This window comes from Scleropages formosus, chromosome 10 (genome assembly GCF_900964775.1).
Source record: "Scleropages formosus chromosome 10, fSclFor1.1, whole genome shotgun sequence".
Classification (NCBI taxonomy): Eukaryota; Metazoa; Chordata; class Actinopteri; order Osteoglossiformes; family Osteoglossidae; genus Scleropages; species Scleropages formosus.
This window is the reverse complement of record NC_041815.1, coordinates 27,233,441-27,253,430: the sequence shown is the minus strand read 5'-3', so window position 1 is coordinate 27,253,430 and position 19,990 is coordinate 27,233,441. Positions and strand designations below refer to the sequence as shown.

Sequence of the window (19,990 nt, the reverse complement as noted above, 5' to 3'; positions counted from 1 at the left end):
GTACTACAGCAGGAGGTGGGATTCGAACCTACGACCTTCAGCTGCACTGTCACAATTCTAAGACTTTCATGACCCGCTTGCATCCCAGCAGTCTTCCCACACTCTGCATTCTGGAACATTGTTCATCGATGGCCTTGCCGGTGTCTTGTTAGCAGAGAAGGAATGTTACAGGTTTCCCACGTAAATGTAACAGAACAGGGATGTGTGGAATTGCGACCGGCAGTCATGATGGCAGATGCGATAGGAGGCGCTGTTAGCCCTCGGGGCACCCACTCCAGCACAGTAGTGCTGACCTTTCTGTGGCTCCCCGTACGCTGCGCTGGCGGACCATCGACTGACCTCTCCGCCGTCCGGCCCAGACCCCCAGTTCCTGTCCTCGGCAGTGACCTCCAGCCCCATGAGAGGCGAGGACCGCCATTCTGCTGTGGGTCCGTCTGTTTATAGAGATTCCCAAAAACAGCCCTCCCGTGGGGACGACACCCGTGATTGTGAGGGGCAAAAACATACAGGGCGGTATGAAAACAGGGGCCTGCCACAATTCGACTGTCACCCGGCGCAGCGCTGTGGACAATGGACGGCAGTCATTGTTTCGATGCGGAGCTGGAAGTCTACGACCCCGTCCCGACCCCACCTCCCCATCTAGCACGTTTCTTTACCGGAGCACTTTGGCACTGAGCGGTGGTGGCGCCCATCTCCGAGAGATAACCACCTGCAGCCCTAATCTCCCATAATCCCCTCTGTGCAGGAAGGGACTGCCTTCAGAACACAAGCTACAGGTTGCCGCGGAAACTGCTGCATTTTAGAATGAGCGAAACCTCCAACTTCCAAAGACAACCAAACTCTATGTAGTGTTACCAGCCCACACACCTTATTCACCGTGGTGACTTACGCTGCTAGATACACTACTTACACTGGGTCACTCATCACACCATACATCGGGGTTACAGTTAGGATTTAGGGTTATGGTAAGAATTAGGATTAGGGTTAAACTGTAAATAGTTAAAAATAAATTGTAAACATCACTACCCTATGACTATTCACTACACAATTGCATTTGAAGATAAACAGTTTTCACTGCAAGAAACGAACAAAAATATTTTCGGACTCTGTTTATGGACACTCTTTAAAGGCGGATCCTTAGCTTTCCTGAGATTTTTAATGCGGTAAGGGTTTGGATTGCTTTGAAAATAACACTGATGAAATAGTTTAAATAAAATAAAAAAACTGTGCAACAATTGATATTCTATTGGTAGAATATCAGGTTTCCATTAAATAAAATGAGTGGAATTTCTTCTCTGAAGTTTTTCATGGACATTTTCTGTAAGGAGTCCTTAACCGTCACTAGTTTCTTACTGGGGTCCATTTCCTATGAAAAGGTTAGGAACCTCCGTTCTAGAAAAATCTACAAAAGGTGAGAAATCATCAGATTCTGGCAACAAAACAGATGCTTTACCTGTTTCCACCTTGCGTTAAAAACGACTCGATGGTTTGTTTGCGCTGCTTTAGCAGCGTGATGCAGAGCGACATCGGAGAGAAGGTTCTGGAAGGCCTTCGCTTCCCCAGACAGGGCTGCCGGTATCTGACAATGCAGGAACACGGTGTGATGCTGAGTGCGTCGCCTGTGGTGACTCAGACTGTGTCTCAAGGCCTGACCCGTGGCTGGCGATAAGATGCGACAGCTTGAAACTATGCGCTGATGTGTCCTTCCCTCTGTGAGCCAGATGCCTTCCGCTAACCTCATCTACTAACACCAATTCAAAATAAGAGCGCAAAATAAAGTAAGCAAAAATCTGCCTTCCACACCTTATTTAGCACAATAAGCAGATAATAAATGTGATAAAACAGTTTAGAAAAGATCCAAAATATAAATCTGAATAAATAAGCCATCTAAACAAATGAATGGGCACCCTAACCTAAAGTATGATAATTAAACTAGTTGTCTTTAATGGTACAACTACCACTGCACTCAAAAAATACCCAGATTATCACAATGTACTGCATACCCCTAATTTAGTACAGTAAACTTGGTAATTTATGTGAAAGGAGAACTTTAGCTGTGCAACACCGCCACCTCCTGGCCATGTGGCCACAACACAATATTCCATCCGTCCTAAACATGTTCAGTATCACTGATTTGTACTCAGGTGAGAAATAAAATAAAAGGTAAAAAAGGTTATTTAACAGTTATGAATATAATCCGGTTATAATTTACAGTAACTTCTGTAACAGAGATTGTTTTGCTGGAATCAAGGGGTCAATTTGTTGGCTGTATGACTGCCTCTCGTTACCGCCGATCACCACTAGGTGTCACTATTTCCTTAAATGTAAAATACATTGTCACCTACTGTACTGTAATTTTCATGTTTATATTATTTATCTGATGATTCATTTAGCTTTTCTCCAAAACACCTTACAGTGTTAAGCTACACTGCTGAGTAATTGCTATTGGAGCATTTGAGAATAAGCATCTTGCTGAGGGTTAGTACAGCAGGATGTGGGATTTGAACCTGCAACCTACATCTAGAAACAGTTCTAACCACTAGAACACCTGTTGCCCACATGAACTGAGATTTTTTCTGCTTAATAATGTTTGTTAATGGTTCAACTCCGCATTGCAAAAATACGTCTGCTTGCGGTTCCAGTTTCGTTATAATGTCACTGTTAAGCATAAGAGTCCTTTGACTCTTTGCCAAAGTATAAATGTTTAGTAACATCTGAGAGATTGTATTATTTAATATTCTAATGTACACAACAAGCTAACTCTTGCATTTGTCATTTTACAAAGCTTGCTAGGTTTATTAAACCAGCTTTGTAATTTTGTTACATTCCCAGTCTGCAATAAAACAATTTGTGTATTTTTATTGATTTCAGGAGGCTGTTATAGGTAGATTTTCAGCAACAGAACTGATTTATTGAGATAAACAATAACAGACAGAACATTTACCTTCAAAGACAATAGTTAATTCTGAATGCCAGGATTTTTGAATAAAGTACAAAACTTCGAAAGAACGCCACAAGTGTTTCCTCTTCTGCTACTGCAGACAACCCTCACAGGACACCCTTCTCATCCTTATTCCAGAAATAATAAGAAATAATGAGCTTGGTCTCTACAATTTTGCAGCATTTTAGTCGTCTAGGAAATCATCGTCTAGGTTGACATCCGCCGTGTCGACATCCTCCAAATCAAGGTTGTCCAGATCTTCGTCCAGATCGTCAAGGTCCTGGGGAGATGAGCAGAATAGCTTAATAATGACAGCTACACTCCTGCTTCCTGTTTTAATAATAATAATTTTGTTATTCTGATACCCTGCTGTGCTACACGTCCAGCCAACAGGCAATACAACACAAGAGACTGCTGGACTACGCTGAGCTCCAAAGGGAGTCACAGCTCCTTACCGCCTCTGTGCTTTTGTCTTCGGGTGAAGACTGTTGAGCTGGTGGTGCAGCTTTGTCCTCCCTGCCCTCTTCCTTGTCTCTGCCCACTCCCGAGGCAGTCGCCACAACCGAAACGACAGCCGCAGCTGCCTCAAAAAATGCTGCGGCCGGCTGAGCCTCCTTATTGACCTCCGCCACTTCCTGCCCACACACATCGCAAAGAAAGCGGTGAGACTGCAACTACGGAGCTGTGACAGTAAATTCATTGTTACGAGACAAAATCAAAATTAGTTAAAATCCAAATGCACAGGAAAGATTCTGTAAGCCTGAACACTTGCGTAAGAGGTGTAATTTAATGTGAGACCTTCATTTTTCAATTGAGGATTAGTGACTAAACCGCCCTGTCTGTCTGTGCGTGTGTCTGTGCGCATGTGTCTGTGTGCGTGCGCGAATGAGTTAATGAGTGTGTGAGATTGTCCTGTGATGGACCAGTGTCCCATCCACAGTGTATCCTGCCTCAGACCCTATGCTTCCAGGATAGACTCTGGACCTCCGTGACAATGCACTGGACAAGTGGTTACTGATGACTGACAGATGGATGGATGAACTTGAGGTATTACTGAACATCAGAGATAAAGTTTCCAGTGAAAATTAGATGGGGAAGTTTCTAGAGCAGCCCTACACTAGTAATGCTTACAAAAAAAAGGCAGAACAGCAGGAGGCACAGGAGTCAGAGCTGCTGTGTTTGGATCTGAATATTGCAGGTTTAAATTCCAACTCCTACTATAATACCCTTTATGAAGGTATTTACCCTAAATTGCTGCAGTAAAAATTACCCTGCTGTATAAACGGGTAAAGCACTTTAAGTAGCTTAACACTAAATAGCTTTCAAGAGGAGTGTCAGTTAAAATAATTTGTAACATAAAACACAAAAAGCCTATACTCTGTCTATGTTTCTTTCTAACCTTGTTAGTGCCTCCCATCAACAGGCTTCCCCAAAGCTGGAGAACGAAAGTACGGAGATGTGAAGCAGTACTATGCTCTAGAGCATCATGATAAGGAAGCCCCTCATTTACCTCTGTGGTCTCAGGGACTCCTTTGGGCTCGTAGTCCTTGGCCTCCTCCAGCACATTCCTGTCCTCATTGGGCTGAAGAACACAGATAATACGTAGATATCAGGCTCTGCCGGACGTCATGGAACAGACAGCTGACAGCAAGGCTGACTGTGGCAGCACAGGGTTCAGTGCAAAATTTGAAATTAAAATAACAATGTATCCACATAAGGCAGTACCACAAAGGGCAACAGAGATTCTGAACCCCCTCTCCTCCCCCAGTGCCGGGATCCCCTCGCTCACCATGACGAGGGGGTAGTCTCTGGCCGGCCTCAACTTCCCAGTGGTCTCCTTGAGGTACTGCTCAGCCAGGAAGGACTCCCTCAGGCCAGGAAACAGGTTCTCGTACTCCGTGGGGTCCGCCAGAGACTCGGCCGCCTTCTGGTTCACTTTGGACAGACTCTCCCTCCACAGCTTCACCACCCTGTCCCGGGAGGGGGGGTGAGGGGTGGATGTGAGGAATTCCCTACAAACATGGCAGACCCAGTTTGAAATGTCAAGCAAAGTGTGGGAGTAAGCAGTACCTGGACACCTGGCTGGGCAGGTAGGTGCGGGCCAGGAAAGCCGCCTCCGGCAGGCGGTTGGTGCGGATCAGGAGCTCGAGGCAGCAATCCAGCCTGGAAAGGTGGAGAGAACTTGCTGTGAACTCAACTCTCTCTGCAGTTTTGTCAAGACAAACATAACTACACATCACATTCTCAAAAATTATGTCCTTATCCCCCCTACTGGCCACCTCCACTTACTTTCCCTGCAGGAAGTAGGTCATGAAGGCCACATTATTCTTGCCGTCGCGCTCGGCGCCCTCAGCCAAGCGGCTCACCATGCCAGCGTTGCCGGAGGCAGTGGCCAGCAGGAGGAGTCCTCCGTAGTCCTGGGCGTGGTGGAGACACTCTTGTGCCAGGCCAAACTGGCACCGCGCGACGGCCAGCTCCGCCAGCTGCTTCCACTTCTGCTCCGACTGCGCAGAAAGACATATTGCGGTGTGTTCTTATAATACATGTTCACATTCATTCATTCAGTTGATGTTTCCCAAAACAATTTAACTTTGGTTTTACCCATTTCTACAACTGAGTAATTTTTTTTTTTTTTTTTTTAAAAAACTACAGCTATTGAGGGTATGTGGCTGGTCGTGGGATTCAAACCCGCAACCTCAGTAGCTCTGACCACTGCGCCACCTGCTTCGGTTCGGCGGCCATATGTCGCCAACTTGATCTTACTGAACCAGATCATTATGCAAAATACATTTCAAAACATTTTTCAGTTGCTGAAAAAAAAGCTGCTGCATTTTTCAGCTGCCTCCATCACGGTAAGTTTATTCATGCCCAGGGTTAAAAACTAATTTTTATTTTTACCAGGTATTTCATCTATGTAATATCATTACATATAATCCAAAATAAACGGGGGCAGCAAGTGGCACGATGGCTAGCATTGCCAACCCTTGGACTCAGATGTAGCAGTTTCGATCACATCCCCTGCTGTAGTGCCCTTGATCAAGGTAGAAGGTACTTACCCTGAGTTGACACAGTAAAAAACCACTCACTTGTGTAAATGGATAAACAGTTGTAGGTAACACTGATTTGCATTAGACAGAAGTGGAAGCTAAGTGAATACATGTGAAATGCAATACATAAGTAAAACAGCAGCTGATGAGGCACGATGCCTTTGCAAGCTCAGTATTACCAACACTGTTCATTAAATAAATAAAAAAAACACTCCAAATAACAAAAAAGTTGAGGTATTCTGTATACTGTTTCTGTGACTTTAAACGTAATGTGAGTTTAATAAATAAATTTATTTAGCTCAATTTTTCTTAATGTCAGCATGCCCAAAATGGCTGGGGGGCCCAGCTCTGCGTAAACTAACCATAGAGCCTTCTGACTGAGACTTCTAATCAGGCCCAAAGAGCTCAGCTGAGACCCACCTCTGCTTCCACAGCCAGCTGGTAGGCAATTTTGAGCTCCCCAAGCTGCAACGCCAGTTCGAAGCGGTGCTCGGGGTCCGTTGAGACCGCCAGCGCTTGCTGCTTGAAGCCCTGAAGTACAATAAGGACATCAAGGACATCATTAAATATGGTGTCCGTCAGGACGTGAGGAACTATAGTCGAGGCAGGAGCAACGTAACTCAGCCAAAGCCAACACATCACTTACAAAAGAAAACACAAACAGGTTCTCCTGATACCCTCACCTGCTTTTCCAGGAAGTGGGCAACTCGAGTCCTCTGCTCCTTGGGGATAGTGGGCAGCACCTTGTCGGCCATGCTGAAGTCCCTGCGCATGACGGCTGTCTGGTACTCCAGGACGGAAACCAGCAACGAGTAGCTGACGATGTTCAGCTCCTTGTCTCCCAGGTAGAGACGATCATCCTTTGGGATGTAGCCCAGCAGGTACATGGTCCTGATACGGAGAGATGGGCATCACCATCAGCCAGGTCACCAGTAGGAATAAGCACGTAGGTTCTGGTACGAGATGATGTTCTACCTGTCGAGGTGAGCGATGGTAACGATCTCTCCACCTACGAAGTAGTTGAGTCTGTTGACGGAGCTGGTGTATATGAAGCAGTCTCCTACCCAGAGGCCTGTCTTCACAATCTCCTGGATCTCGCCCTGGACCTGCATCCGGAAGACGTACATTTATTAGCTGGACGGTTTGACTCCACCGCTTTTATTTTTGGGACGGAGAGAAAGCCGCTGCAATGAATCCTGTCTCCGCACCTCAAAGGCGTCCTCGATGCCATCCTCTGTCACACCCTCGTTGGACTCCTGCGCTGCTGCTACCTTATCTGACAGATACCGCAGGATGAAAAAGGACTCCTCAGTGGCAATGCACACCAGCTCGCCTGAGTCCGACCAGAATATCTGAGGAATGAAAGACCGCTTGTATTAGTTAGCTGAATATTTAAGTTACTTGAATATCTTTCGACAAATATTTTATTATGTCAAACAAACCAATGTGCATAAAGTGCATTTCCATATTTTCCCACATTTTTTCCTTTCAACACCCACCCTAACGCATACTATAAGAAAAAGTAAGGAAAAAAAGTAGTGCACTGTGGACCAGTACATAATTTCACAATCAACACACAATAGACTGCCTTTGATATCAAGGAGATTTGATGGTCTTGTGTTCTTAGAGGGGGAGTACATTTTTAGTCTTCATCAATTTATTAACTTGGGAGAAGTTTTTGAAATAGCATATCTAAAATCACCCTGCACTGAGGAACGCAACAGAAACATAAAACATCTCACATGTTTGGGCTGAATCTCGATACGTCGGATCAGCTCTGTGTTCTCCCAGTCGTAAAAGGCCAAACCGTTCACGGACCTCACACCCAGCAAGAACCCGCCGTAGATACCTGCCAATGACACACACCAGCGAGTGAGAGCCAAACACAAGTTCTGCCATCACGGAGGAACGAAACGACGACCCAGTTGTGTCACAGATGCTCCTGAGACAAACATACCTTCTGCCCCAAACTCTGGTTTGAAGGACTTCTTCTCTTTAAAGTTCTTGAAAATTTTCACCACGCTATTGCTCTCCCGGATGGCGTACCTGCATCATATCAATCACTCAGACTTCGCACACCGAGAGCTGACCTTTGCTTAGGAACGCATATAATTGCAATGCAGTCCTTCAAAAAAGCAGCACAGTGGAAGCCTTACTCAGAGGAGTCGTGGGCCCAGACAAACTCCTGTGCGGAGCCAAAGCTCTTGTTCCTCAGCGCCATGGCCGTGTAGATGATATACTCTCCGTCTCCACACACCACCACAAACCTTGAGGGCAGAAAACACAGGGAACACTCCTAAGAAGTCCTCCTCTGCCTCTGAGTCACCAGAAACTCACGCGATTCAAGGTGTCAGTCTAACTGGAACACAAAGTCTCCGGGTTGTACTTAGATCACAAGGGCAGAATTCAGCCTTGCATGTGGACAATTCAAAGTGACTGGGTGAACAGTGCTGCGACTGAACCTGGCTCTGTGTCTCTTGGAAACAGATTCATCTGGAAGCCTGACCTGCCGTTGGGGTTGTGCTGGATAGTCTGAGGGTAGATCTCGCAGCTGCCCATGTCTTTGACTGCCAGGGGCAAGCGCTCCCCGTCTTTGATCTCGGCATCACCCATGGCCTTCAGGTTGGCCTGCTGCACCTCTGAATGCTTTGCCCAGATGATCTTCCCGTTGGCGTCCATGGACATGGCCGGCTCCTCGCGGCCAAGCTGGGAGATGACACAGAAAGGGATTTATTAGGGAGGGGGGAGAAAAACCTTGCATACCAAGCGCTTGGTAAAAACCCAAATCCTATCAGCTATGTGCCAAAGAGTCCTGAGTGAACAACAAAGCTGTTTTTTGCTGTAAAGCGACACCAGATGAACACTACTGCATTATGATAATTTATTCATGAAATTGTAATGAAAGGATGTGGAAAAGAGGGCCAAAAATCATCAGCACTGATGACTCTTGCCAGTGTTATTTGGACACTTCCTTGCACCACAGTGATGCCGCACCTTGATGATGATGCTGCCCTCGTCGTAGCCGAGTGCCACGCTGTTGGAGCCGCGCAGACCCGCCACACACCACGCTCGCTCCATGCCATAGTTGAGCGTGCTCTCCAGGCGGTACGTGCTTGAGTGCCAGATCCGCACGGTGCCTGAGAATCAGTGACAACAACAGGCAGTGCCATAGTGTCAGGGTGGATGGCACACTTAGAAATCACTTTCATATGTGTTTATGAAAATAATTAGATTATTTCAAAATCAAGAAGAATATTTTAATTTTGGAACAATAACGTATGTGTTTATATTTATGATCATCCAGGCACTAAAAATGTTAATAAAAAGTAAAATGCAGTCAGATACACTTAAATAGTGCATTTTCTTACACAATTTAACTATAGCACACTGAAAAATATAGATGCAATTTATGAAACAAACTTTTGGCCAAAGCAGTGTGTAGAGAAGCACACTTGTAGAAGAAGGCCAGGGTGAGATTGAAAAAGAAAAGCCATAATGCTAATACATAGGTCAGGGGGACAAAGCAAAAGAGAAAGTATCTTTGTTAGGTTCTACTATTAAACTTTTATTGAGTCAATTAGCATAATGCAATGTTTCAAAAGGACACAGCTATTACTTTATAGCAGAACTGACCATCGCACATCGGAACTCACCGTCCTCTGAGCCGGTGATAATGATAGGCAGTTCTGGGTGGAAGCTCACACAGGACACATTCTGGGCGTGTCCCTCCAATGTTTGGACACATGTCTTATTCTGGTGGGAGAAGAGAGGTTGCAGGGTTGCCAATTATAGGTGCTCTCTGAAATATTACTCCTTTATCATCAAGGAGAGCAGAATCATCCATAAAAAAGAAATAATACATTAAGATTATAATAATGATACAGAAAAACTTGTAAAAGTGATAAAGCGCCCATTAAGAGAATTATCTGCCTGCATTATCAGGATTCATTTATCCTGCGTTTTATGCACCTACTCAATGAACGATGCACATCGGTGAACATCGGTGCATCAAGTGAAAAGTAAAACTAGGTTTACTTAAGAATCACATGTCTGCAGCTATGTCTTTCTGTTAATGTAATGTACAAATTGTATTTTCGCTGTGATGCACGTCGCCTTGGAGAAAAGCGTCTGCTAAATGAATAAATGTAAATCAGAATCAGAACGAGCTTTACTGCCAAGTATGTTCGCACATACAGGGAATTTGTCTTGGTGACAGGAACTACCACAGCACAGACAGAATGACAGTGACAAGACAGGTGAAAAGATAGAGTATGTGAGCAAGGGATAAAAAATATTTAAAAATATAAAGTACCCAATATACAAAAATGTACTACAACTGAAAATAGTCAAGATATAATTGTGATGTTATCCTAAATTGTAAAATAAGTCATGGAGTAAAAAATGCCAATTTAGCTGCTGTGTTTCTCTGTTGGGACATTCTCATATATCCAGCCACCACCAGCTTGCTGCCTCCTACTGCGCCAGCAGTACCTGGTAGTCCCAGATCTTCACCAGTCGGTCGTCCGCACCAGAAATGAGGTACGGCTTGTCTCCCCCGCTGTAGTAGTCAATGCAGTTGACACCCTTCTCATGACCCTCCAGGGTGAAGTTGGGCGAAGATGAGCCAAGCTGCCAGACCTGGAAGAGTGGTAAAAACCACACAAAGGATGATATTTACACATCATCACCTGTGTTAATGAGTCTTTACAGGTCACCAGGGACCACAGAAAGAGGGTGCTTACCTTGATGGTTCTGTCGAGAGAGGCGCTAGCAAACTGGTTGTTGTCCTTGGGGTTGATCACTATCTGCATCACGTAGTGGGTATGGCCCTCAAAAACTTGGCTGCAGGACCACTTTTTGTCCCAGTCCCACAGCTTGATGAGCATGTCATCTGAACATGTGTAGGAGATCGATAAATCAAGGAGCAGCAGAACTAGGCTACCACCACACTTATGCTTTCTCTGAGCTTGCTATGGAAACATCTCAGAAGAAAACAAACATTGCACAGATTCAGAAATCTAAGTAATCAAAAATGATTGTCCAATTTAAACATTTTGAAATCAACATACTATAACTGTACTATGCCTACAGAAGTGAAAAGCGTAACTCAGTTTTATGTTAGTTCAACCATGTGATTAATGTTTACAAATAGCTATTGAATGAAAACATGCAGATTCTGACAATGTCTGCCGTTCAGGTTCATGGACAGGATGTGAGACGTGCTACTTTCCATACCACTGCTTGTAAGAATGAAGGGCTGCGTCGGGTGCACAGCAATGCAGCGAATGTAGTCGGAATGGGCCTCGAACATATGCACACGTTCCAGCGTGTTGTAGTTGAACACGCGGATCTGCATGTCGTCCTGTGAGAACAGAAAACAGGTGTGGTGATGATGGGCTGTGGTGTGAAGCAGCACTGCTGCGTATCAGTGGGTGAGAAGGATGAGGACTCACTGCTCCTGTGATGACCCAGTTCTTCCTCGCTACAAACTTGGAGGCCCTCACGGGGAGATCGCACACTTCAAATGTTTTCACCAGTGTCTACGGGAAGTGGCAGCAGGTGGGGAAAAAAAAATAGTTAAGAAGAAGCCTGTATAGAGCCTTAATCGGCAGCTCCCACAGCTCACTGCATGTTCTGAAGAGGCACCCACCTGTGTCTCATGGTTCCACACACACACGCTGCCATTGTAGAGACTGGCCAGCATCCATGGCTCAGTGGGATGCAGGTCCACGCTTTTCACGCGGTCCGAGCGGGCCGTCAGCTTCCGCTTGATGTCTAGTCGGAGAGGCTGTTGAGCGCAGTCAGGTTAGTGGAAACAAAAGCGCCAGTGGGTATCCTAACTACCTGTCCCTGACTCCCAGGGATTCATTAACGCGCGAATAACAAATCTTCCCAAAGTCAGACCGCTAACTATATGACCACATATCATCTGAATACCCAGTAAGTGGAGGGAACTCACACTGGGTCACTGTAAATAAGAGTAATTAAGCATTATACTCATAGATATACTCATATAATGTGTGAGTGACAAAGAGAGTGTGTTCCACTGATTTATGGATGAGTGACCCAAGTAGTGTATCTAGCCAGTGCAAGTCACCGCCGTGAATGTGTGTGGGCTGATAACACTAACCTAGTTCACTGGAAGTCGCTGTGGAGAAAGGCGTCTGCTCAATAAATAAATGTAATATAAACGTAATGGAATTACTTAGTAAGTTACTGTACCAAAACCATTTACTCTGCCAGTCAGCTGGACTGTGAAAGTCTGTCCTAGGCTAGGCTATATATATATATATCAGCAAAAACAACTTTACACTTCATTAGCTGATTCCACTCAGTTAAACTAGCTGTTGTTGTGAGGAAGCTGGTGGTTGACTTGATGCAGGTAAATCGGTTCTGAAACAGCTCTAGACGACTACTACTTCAAGTAGTACTCCAGTAGTAGTACTTGTTCTGGGGTCATTCGTGTATCAGGTCTGTAACGCTAAATAATAACATGAAAAGTAAATACCTCGGACCGCTCGGATTACATCGTAAAATAGGCACCGCCGCGTCAGAGGAAATATGGCCCAGACAGAGACACAGTCCAAAAGAGACTGAAGACACGTCCACACGACCACGTCCAAAGCAGCGCAGGGCCCGTTTTCCACCATAACAACAACGGCTGAGTGAGAGGTTCCTGTCAGGCTCGCTGCGGCAGCACTTCAGCCTTCAGTGAGTAAAACACCACTGCAAGTACAGCGAGTATCAAAAGAAATACAAATTTATACGTTCTTACCATGATTTCAGGCACCGGCGACTGACTTCAGAGTATCCGGATCCCCTGCGCTCCTCTTCGCTGCATCAGCTTCCGTGGCTTCGGTAGACGTGGAGCTTCCGTCGCCTCGCGAGACTCAATGGGCGCCGACGAGACTTGGAGAGATTTCGTCACAAAATTTACCGTAATACCTATAATAGAAGTAAAATCATGCTATCGCAACGCGCTGCGAGAGGATCTTGTATAAATACGGTTTTACAGGTGAACGGAGCGAGATCCGTGACATTTAAAAACTCATGAAAACGATTTTCTTTTCGTGATATTTTGTTTTACAGACAACTTGTACTCTCATGTGAAGTATAGTGTGCTCTGATCCCCTTAACGTACCATGCTCATCTTATTGTTATACATACATGATACATACTGTACAGTTAATGTAGTTTTACCGTCTATTTATAGACACACACACACACACACACACATTTTCAGAACCGCTTGTCCCTTACGGGGTCACGGGGAACCGGAGCCTAACCCGGCAACACAGGGCGTAAGGCCGGAGGGGGAGGGGACACACCCAGGACGGGACGCCAGTCCGCCGCAAGGCACCCCAAGCGGGATTCGAACCCCAGACCCACTGGAGAGTAGGACTGCAGTCCAACCCACTGCGCCACTGCGCTACCGCACTCCCTCTATTTATAGACATTAATCTGAAAATACATTTTTTAAACACGTATTTGTCATCGAAAATATTTTTTTTCTTCATTATAAAATGTACTGTTTAATACATTTCAGTGTAAGGATGTCCATATACAATATATTGCATAACATATTTAACTGTCTTGCATACTTTAAATATGAAAAGTAGAACTTAATGGGGAAAATCATTTATTCATAAATTAAAATTGCCACATAAATTAAAATTTAAACTATAAATTAAAATAAATTTTAAATTATTTATTAAAATAATTTTTATGTACATATCGCTGCTGTGATTTACTGTATGTCAGTAATGTGGCTGATGGACAGATTTATGAAAATATTTTCACATAATAAAATGATTGACCTAGAAGCAACCCCAACGTGATAGAAAACATCCATATTTTTTATTTTTGTAAGGAGCTAAATCAATGCGGTTCCATAATGTGAAAGAGAAAACCAAAGTTCATTGTGTCACTGAGATTTTAAAAGATTTTTACACTTATTTGATAGATTAAAATAGAAAAATAAAGGAAAAAGCTGTGAAATCCCAACTCATCTCAACATTTGCATTTCCAAAACTTTGTACCTGAGTGCTTATTTTTCTCAAAGGTCAATACACTGTGGTGTACTTTGACAGGGATCTTATCAGACATTTAGATGTTTTTAAAGGTGTGCTTAAAACTGTACATGCCTTTCACTTAAGTCTGCACGTTATTTTAATAGTTTTTTATTTTATTCATCAGCCCTTTTACACACCTGTCCCTCCTTGCTCTCATTCATACACACATACATTAATTCCTTTAACTAACACTTTTCTCCAGAGAAGCTTATAATGTTAAGCTTCTTAAAATTATTTACCCATTTACAGAGCTGGGTAATTTTACTGGAGAGATTTTTACTGTAAGTACCTGGAGAAGGGATTTTAACCTATGGATGTAGCTTCCTATAGCTGCCCAGATAAAACTGAAGAGCCTGGTTATGGCCTACAAATGCATCAATAGAACTGCTCCCAGATATCTACAGGACTTGATCATCCACTACACCCCAACCAGACTGCTTCGCTCTTCCACATCTGCCCACTTGATGGTCCCACGCATGAAAGTTGAAAACACGGATGTTCTCGGTTCTGGTTCCGTCGTGGTGGAACGACCTCCCCCTTTCACTCAGAACTGCTGAATCTCTGCTCACATTTAAAAAGGGTCTGAAAACTCACCCCTTCCAGACCCACTTCACCCATCATCTCTTAAGTTCATGTAGGGTGTAAATGTTCATGCACCATAACTTTAAGATCGGTCCCAGATAAACCTTTACACAGCTACTCCTGTAATTTAATGTAAAAGTTTATATGTATCTCAAAAAAATTATTACTAGGAAGGTGATCAGGACTTGTCGATATTGGGATAAAGTTTGAGGGGGGTGTGGTGGCACAGTGGGTTGGGCCACAGTCCTGCTCTCCGGTGGGTCTGGGGTTCAAGTCCCGCTTGGGGTGCCTTGCGACGGACTGGCATCCCGTCCTGGGTGTGTCCCCTCCCCCTCCGGCCTTACGCCCTGTGTTACCGGGTAGGCTCCGGTTCCCCGTGACCCTGTATGGGACAAGCGGTTCTGAAAATGTGTGTGTGTGTGGGATAAAGTTTTATGCAGCTACTCGTGTGATGAACATTGGTGCATATGGTGGAAAGAAATTAACTGTATTTAAGAATCACACGTCTGCAACTATGTCTCTTTCTCCTAACGTAACGAACACACTGTATTTTCTATGAGATGTACATCACTTTGGAGAAAAGCCTCTGTTAAATATATAAATGTAAATGTACATAATGAAACCTGCAACCTTTGGGTTCAAAGGCACTAGCTCTTACCACTACACTACCAGCTGCCCCCGCACACACACACACGCACACACACGCACACTTGCACCACAATGACAGATGATGAAGCACACTGCAGGTGAAAGGCTTCCTAAGGGGGCAACCTACTTTACCACAGTTTTCTGCTGCGACGGAGCTCACTTTTCTCTTTTACGATTGAAAATCTGAGAACCTTTCCATGGGATTTTAGAGACCTGTCCCATATTGGAGCGATGAACCTAAAAGTACACATTTCACATTTTCAGAACCGCTTGTCCCATACGGGGTCGCGGGGAACCGGAGCCTACCCAGTAACACAGGGCGTAAGGCCGGAGGGGAGGGGACACACCCAGGACGGGACACCAGTCCATCACAAGACACCTCACGCAGGACTCAAACCCCAGACCCACCGGGGAGCAGGACTGTGGCCCAACCCACTGCACCACCGCACCCCCATAACTTAAAAGTAACTAAAGTACAAAACACACATAATTGAATACATCGATATTTTTAAAAACGTGCTCCATGCATGCCCTTGGCTCTTCAGTGTGACAATGTGGAGCAATCATTGGACCCACGACTCTCAGATCCCCACCCAAACGTTACACATCCACCAGAGTGTTTCGCCGTTGAAAACCGGCAGCGAGGGCCGAAAGCATCCTTTGTGCATGCACAAATCACACTGCCAAGCAGACTTTGGCCTTTATTAAAATTTAATGCAGCTTCTTTAGATAAATATTTATAAACATGAGCGCTCTGTGTGTCTTTTACTTCTTCTTGAACACTTGGTGGCAAACCACATCTCCGCAGGTCAGCTCCTGAAAGGCAGGGGAGAAGAGCGAATGGCCTCTGACCGTTAGTCACAAAATCCGTGTTGCGTTTCCAGGTGTGACAGCACTCCTTCAGAGGCTTAATCCTCCATTTTCACCGCATTGCTACCGTGCTCATGCCTTTGCTTTTCAAATGAACATGGCCGAGGGAAATTTCTGCTCACCAGGTGCAGCAAGTCCCCCTCAATCCAGTGTTTCCAGCCCCGGCCAGGTTTCTCCCCCTTCTGTGTGCACACCAGCTTGTCTCCATCCCAGGTCACCAGGGTCTGGAAAAGAGGTCACAAAGCATCCTGAGGAATCTGGGACCACCTGGATTTTCCATAAGGAGGTGTGAGAGGATACAAATGGAGGAGAACCAGACACATGTCAGGTATGTGTGCTTCAGGTGGTCCGGAAGACCCTACCTTGACCACCCTGTTATCCAAGCCCTTGGTGTGCTCATCAAACTCCACTCCAACCGTGAAGTTCAGGTCGTAGTTCCGGAAAGTACTCAGCGTCTTGGTCTCAAACTTGTCCCCATCCTGGACAAACACCTTGGTCTGAGTCAGATGGAGGGCAATCTTACGGGTGGCAAAGTCAATATCTGAGGTGAACAGGGAAAAAAAAAATCCTCCATTTATCACGGCACATATTTTGATCACTCTGCAGCGCAACGATCCGTATTTTCCGACAATTATACAGGGCTGCGCCGGCGTACGGTCTTCCAACTTACTTTGAAGGGTAAATATATTTTGCTGCGCTTTTAACAGCGGGCTTGGAAAACATCTTGATATTCACACCATATTTTGCAAAGATGAAAACTCAATTCCATATTTTACATTTTTATTACCTCTTTATTTACCCTTTCAAATTATGTCCTTTCCACCTCCACGTCGGCGTAATTTACACGCGCCTGGTGGGAACGAAGGCGCCGAAATGAAAGTTTCGAGTTTCGCGAGGGAGGGGGGTGCCATGAATTGCAGATAAACTGCTGAATAATGAAGGGGCCCCACTTTATAATCAATGCCTTGTGGAGCTGCGGATTGGTTGGGTTGGGGTGGGGTGGGGAGGGGGTCGACGCTGTATTGGGGTGACACGCAAAGCCTGGCCTAATTTTTCTCACTGGGATAAAAATGCAGAAAAGGCCGGATCGATATTTATTCCACGTGGTAATGAGCAGAATCCATTGGTGCGCCGAAGGTTAAGCTGCGACGACAGGTGCTCAATAAGTAAATGGAGCAACTCCGGCGACCCTCCGCTCCGTGTTTTTCTCTCCCCTGATTTATTTATTTACCCTGGATTGGTGATTTTATTATTATTATTTTTTTTTCCCCGTTGCGAGAGCAGTAAAAGCAGAGTCTTACCCAGAACTTTCATGTATTCTTCAAAGTTCTCGTTTTTCACCATCTCCCAGCGTCCGTTGTAGTCGGCAGGCATCTCGAAGCGACGGGGCGAGAGGAGGTGGTGTCTGGACCGTAAACGTGGAGAGAAACGGGGGAGGAGGCGCGCATACACTCCCGACTCCTTTTATACAGGCAGGTCTCTACTGTGGTAATGCGAACCCGGGTGCGGAGGTCGGACGATAAGGCACTTTATTGCTCTGGGCCTCTTAAGTTGTGCGGCAGGGTTGTTGTCTACATTGCGCAATGAATTATTAATTCTAATCGCAAGCAGACGTGGTGGAAGCTCGGCAGTCTAAACAAGAACGGTCGCCGACACAGAGGCCTTTGAGTAAATGCCTCGTCCAGTTTCTTTTTTCTTTTTTTGACGCTGTTTGGACACAGGTGCAAAGCAGTCGTGCTTTAGCACGCAGCCCGGAGATGGGTCTCGGGTTCGAGCGAGCACCTCTAAAGGCGTCCTAAAGAGGCCGACGGTATGCAGGCTATGCTCTGTTTGCCAGTCAGTGCCGCAGTGCTTTCGAAGGACTGCTTAGGAGGAACGCTGATTTGTAATGCAAGCACTTTGCTAAACCGCCTCCTTGCAAGGAATTATGGGATCTTTCTTGACCAGTGTCCCCTGTGTCATTTATTATGAGGAGTTCATTCAAGGTTCTCTTTGTTGTTGGGGTTCTTGTTAAAGCCGCCATGCGTCGTGATACGAGCACCTCCAGGGGAGTGGCTGGTGGAGAGGTCACCGAGTTTGAATCCCACCTCCTACTGGTGTATCCAAAGGTAGAGGTTATACAAAATGCAAATTAATGTGATTGCAGCAACCAGCTGGATTTCACAGTGGAACAAGTTGAGGCCGGATCTTATTTCTAAAGGTTGTGAATAGTTTTGTGTTCAGGGAAGTATTGGAAAAATTATAGCTGGGGGGGCAGTAGAGTTAAACAGAGGGTCGAATCGCAACAGGGCTTTTGGTAACTGTGCAGCATATTCAGCAAAGACCACATGAATTTCACATTTACTTATTTAGCAGATGCTTTTCTCCAAAATGACTTCCAGTGAACTCAATGTAGTGTTAACAGTCCATCCATCCATCCATCTTCCTCCGCTTCTATCCGGGGCCGGGTCGCGGGGGCAGCAGTCCGAGCAGAGTCCTCCAGACTTCCCTCTCCCCGCACACCACCTCCAGTTCCTCTGGGGGAACCCCAAGGCGTTCCCAGGCCAGCCGGGAGACATAGTCTCTCCAACGTGTCCTGGGTCTGCCCCGAGGCCTCCTCCCAGTGGGACAAGCCCGGAGCACCTCCCCAGGGAGGCGTCCAGGAGGCATCCGGAACAGATGCCCGAGCCACCTCAACTGGCTCCTCTCGATGCGGAGGAGCAGCGGCTCTACTCCGAGCTCCTCCCGGGTGACTGAGCTCCTCACCCTATCCCTAAGGGTGCGCCCAGCCACCCTGCGGAGGAAACTCATTTCTGCCGCTTGTATCCGCGATCTCATTCTTTCGGTCATGATCCAGAGTTCATGACCATAGGTGAGGGTAGGAATGTAGATCGACCGGTAAATTGAGAGCTTCGCCTTACGACTCAGCTCCCTCTTCACCACAACAGACCAGTACAATGACCGCATTACTGCGGACGCCGCACCGATCCGTCTGTCAACCTGCCGCTCCATTTTTCCCTCACTCGTGAACAAGACCCCGAGATACTTAAACTCCTCCACCTGAGGGAGGAGCTCCCCCCTAACCCGGAGGGGGCAATCCACCTTTTTCCGACTGAGAACCATGGCCTCGGATTTGGAGGTGCTGATTCTCATCCCCGCCGCTTCGCACTCGGCTGCAAACCTCCCCAGTGCACGCTGCAAGTCTTGACTTGATGAAGCCAACAGGACCACATCGTCCGCAAAAAGCAGAGACGAGATCTCGCGGCCACCAAAACAGACACCCTCCGTTCCCTGACTGCGCCTAGAAATTCTGTCCATAAAAATAATGAACAGAATCGGTGACAAAGGGCAGCCCTGGCGGAGTCCAACATGCACCGGGAACAGGTCTGACTTACTGCCGGCAATGCGAACCAAGCTCCTGCTCCAGTCATACAGGGAACAAACAGCCCGTAGCAACGAGCCCCGAACCCCATAATCCTGAAGTACCCCCCCACAGGATGCCACGAGGGACACGGTCGAATGCCTTCTCCAGGTCCACAAAACACATATGGACTGGTTGGGCAAACTCCCACGAACCCTCCAACACCCTAGTGAGGGTATAGAGCTGGTCCAGTGTTCCACGGCCAGGGCGAAAACCGCATTGCTCCTCCTGAATCCGAGGTTCGACTATCGGTCGGATTCTCCTTTCCAGTACCCTGGCATAGACTTTCCCAGGGAGGCTAAGGAGTGTGATCCCCCTGTAGTTGGAACACAATCTCCGGTCCCCCTTCTTAAAAAGAGGGACCACCACCCCGGTCTGCCAGTCCAGAGGCACCGTTCCCGAACTCCACGCGATGCTGCAGAGGCGTGTC

The 19,990-nt window shown here is 46.2% G+C and overlaps 2 protein-coding genes across 2 annotated transcripts; both read right to left on the bottom strand.

Annotated features, from left to right (window-relative positions):
• Positions 1–2,882: 2,882 nt before the first annotated feature.
• On the bottom strand, positions 2,883–12,863 carry copb2 (COPI coat complex subunit beta 2). Its single transcript, XM_018748923.2, has 22 exons — positions 12,764–12,863; positions 11,639–11,776; positions 11,442–11,528; positions 11,224–11,350; positions 10,731–10,879; positions 10,480–10,626; positions 9,642–9,741; positions 8,983–9,125; positions 8,495–8,694; positions 8,145–8,255; positions 7,946–8,034; positions 7,731–7,837; positions 7,197–7,340; positions 6,964–7,094; positions 6,672–6,879; positions 6,409–6,519; positions 5,231–5,445; positions 5,012–5,104; positions 4,731–4,911; positions 4,452–4,523; positions 3,397–3,576; positions 2,883–3,221 (listed from the first exon to the last, which is right to left on the bottom strand). The coding sequence occupies exons 1-22, from the start codon at positions 12,764–12,766 to the stop codon at positions 3,126–3,128; spliced, it is 2,832 nt and encodes a 943-aa protein (XP_018604439.1). The 5' UTR covers positions 12,767–12,863; the 3' UTR covers positions 2,883–3,125.
• A 3,192-nt stretch (positions 12,864–16,055) lies between these two features.
• Positions 16,056–17,534, bottom strand: LOC108932310 (retinol-binding protein 2). The gene is made up of 4 exons (XM_018748576.1): positions 17,462–17,534; positions 16,523–16,701; positions 16,283–16,384; positions 16,056–16,106 (listed from the first exon to the last, which is right to left on the bottom strand). Exons 1-4 carry the CDS (start codon positions 17,532–17,534, stop codon positions 16,056–16,058), a joined length of 405 nt encoding a protein of 134 aa, XP_018604092.1.
• Between the last annotated feature and the right edge of the window lie 2,456 nt (positions 17,535–19,990).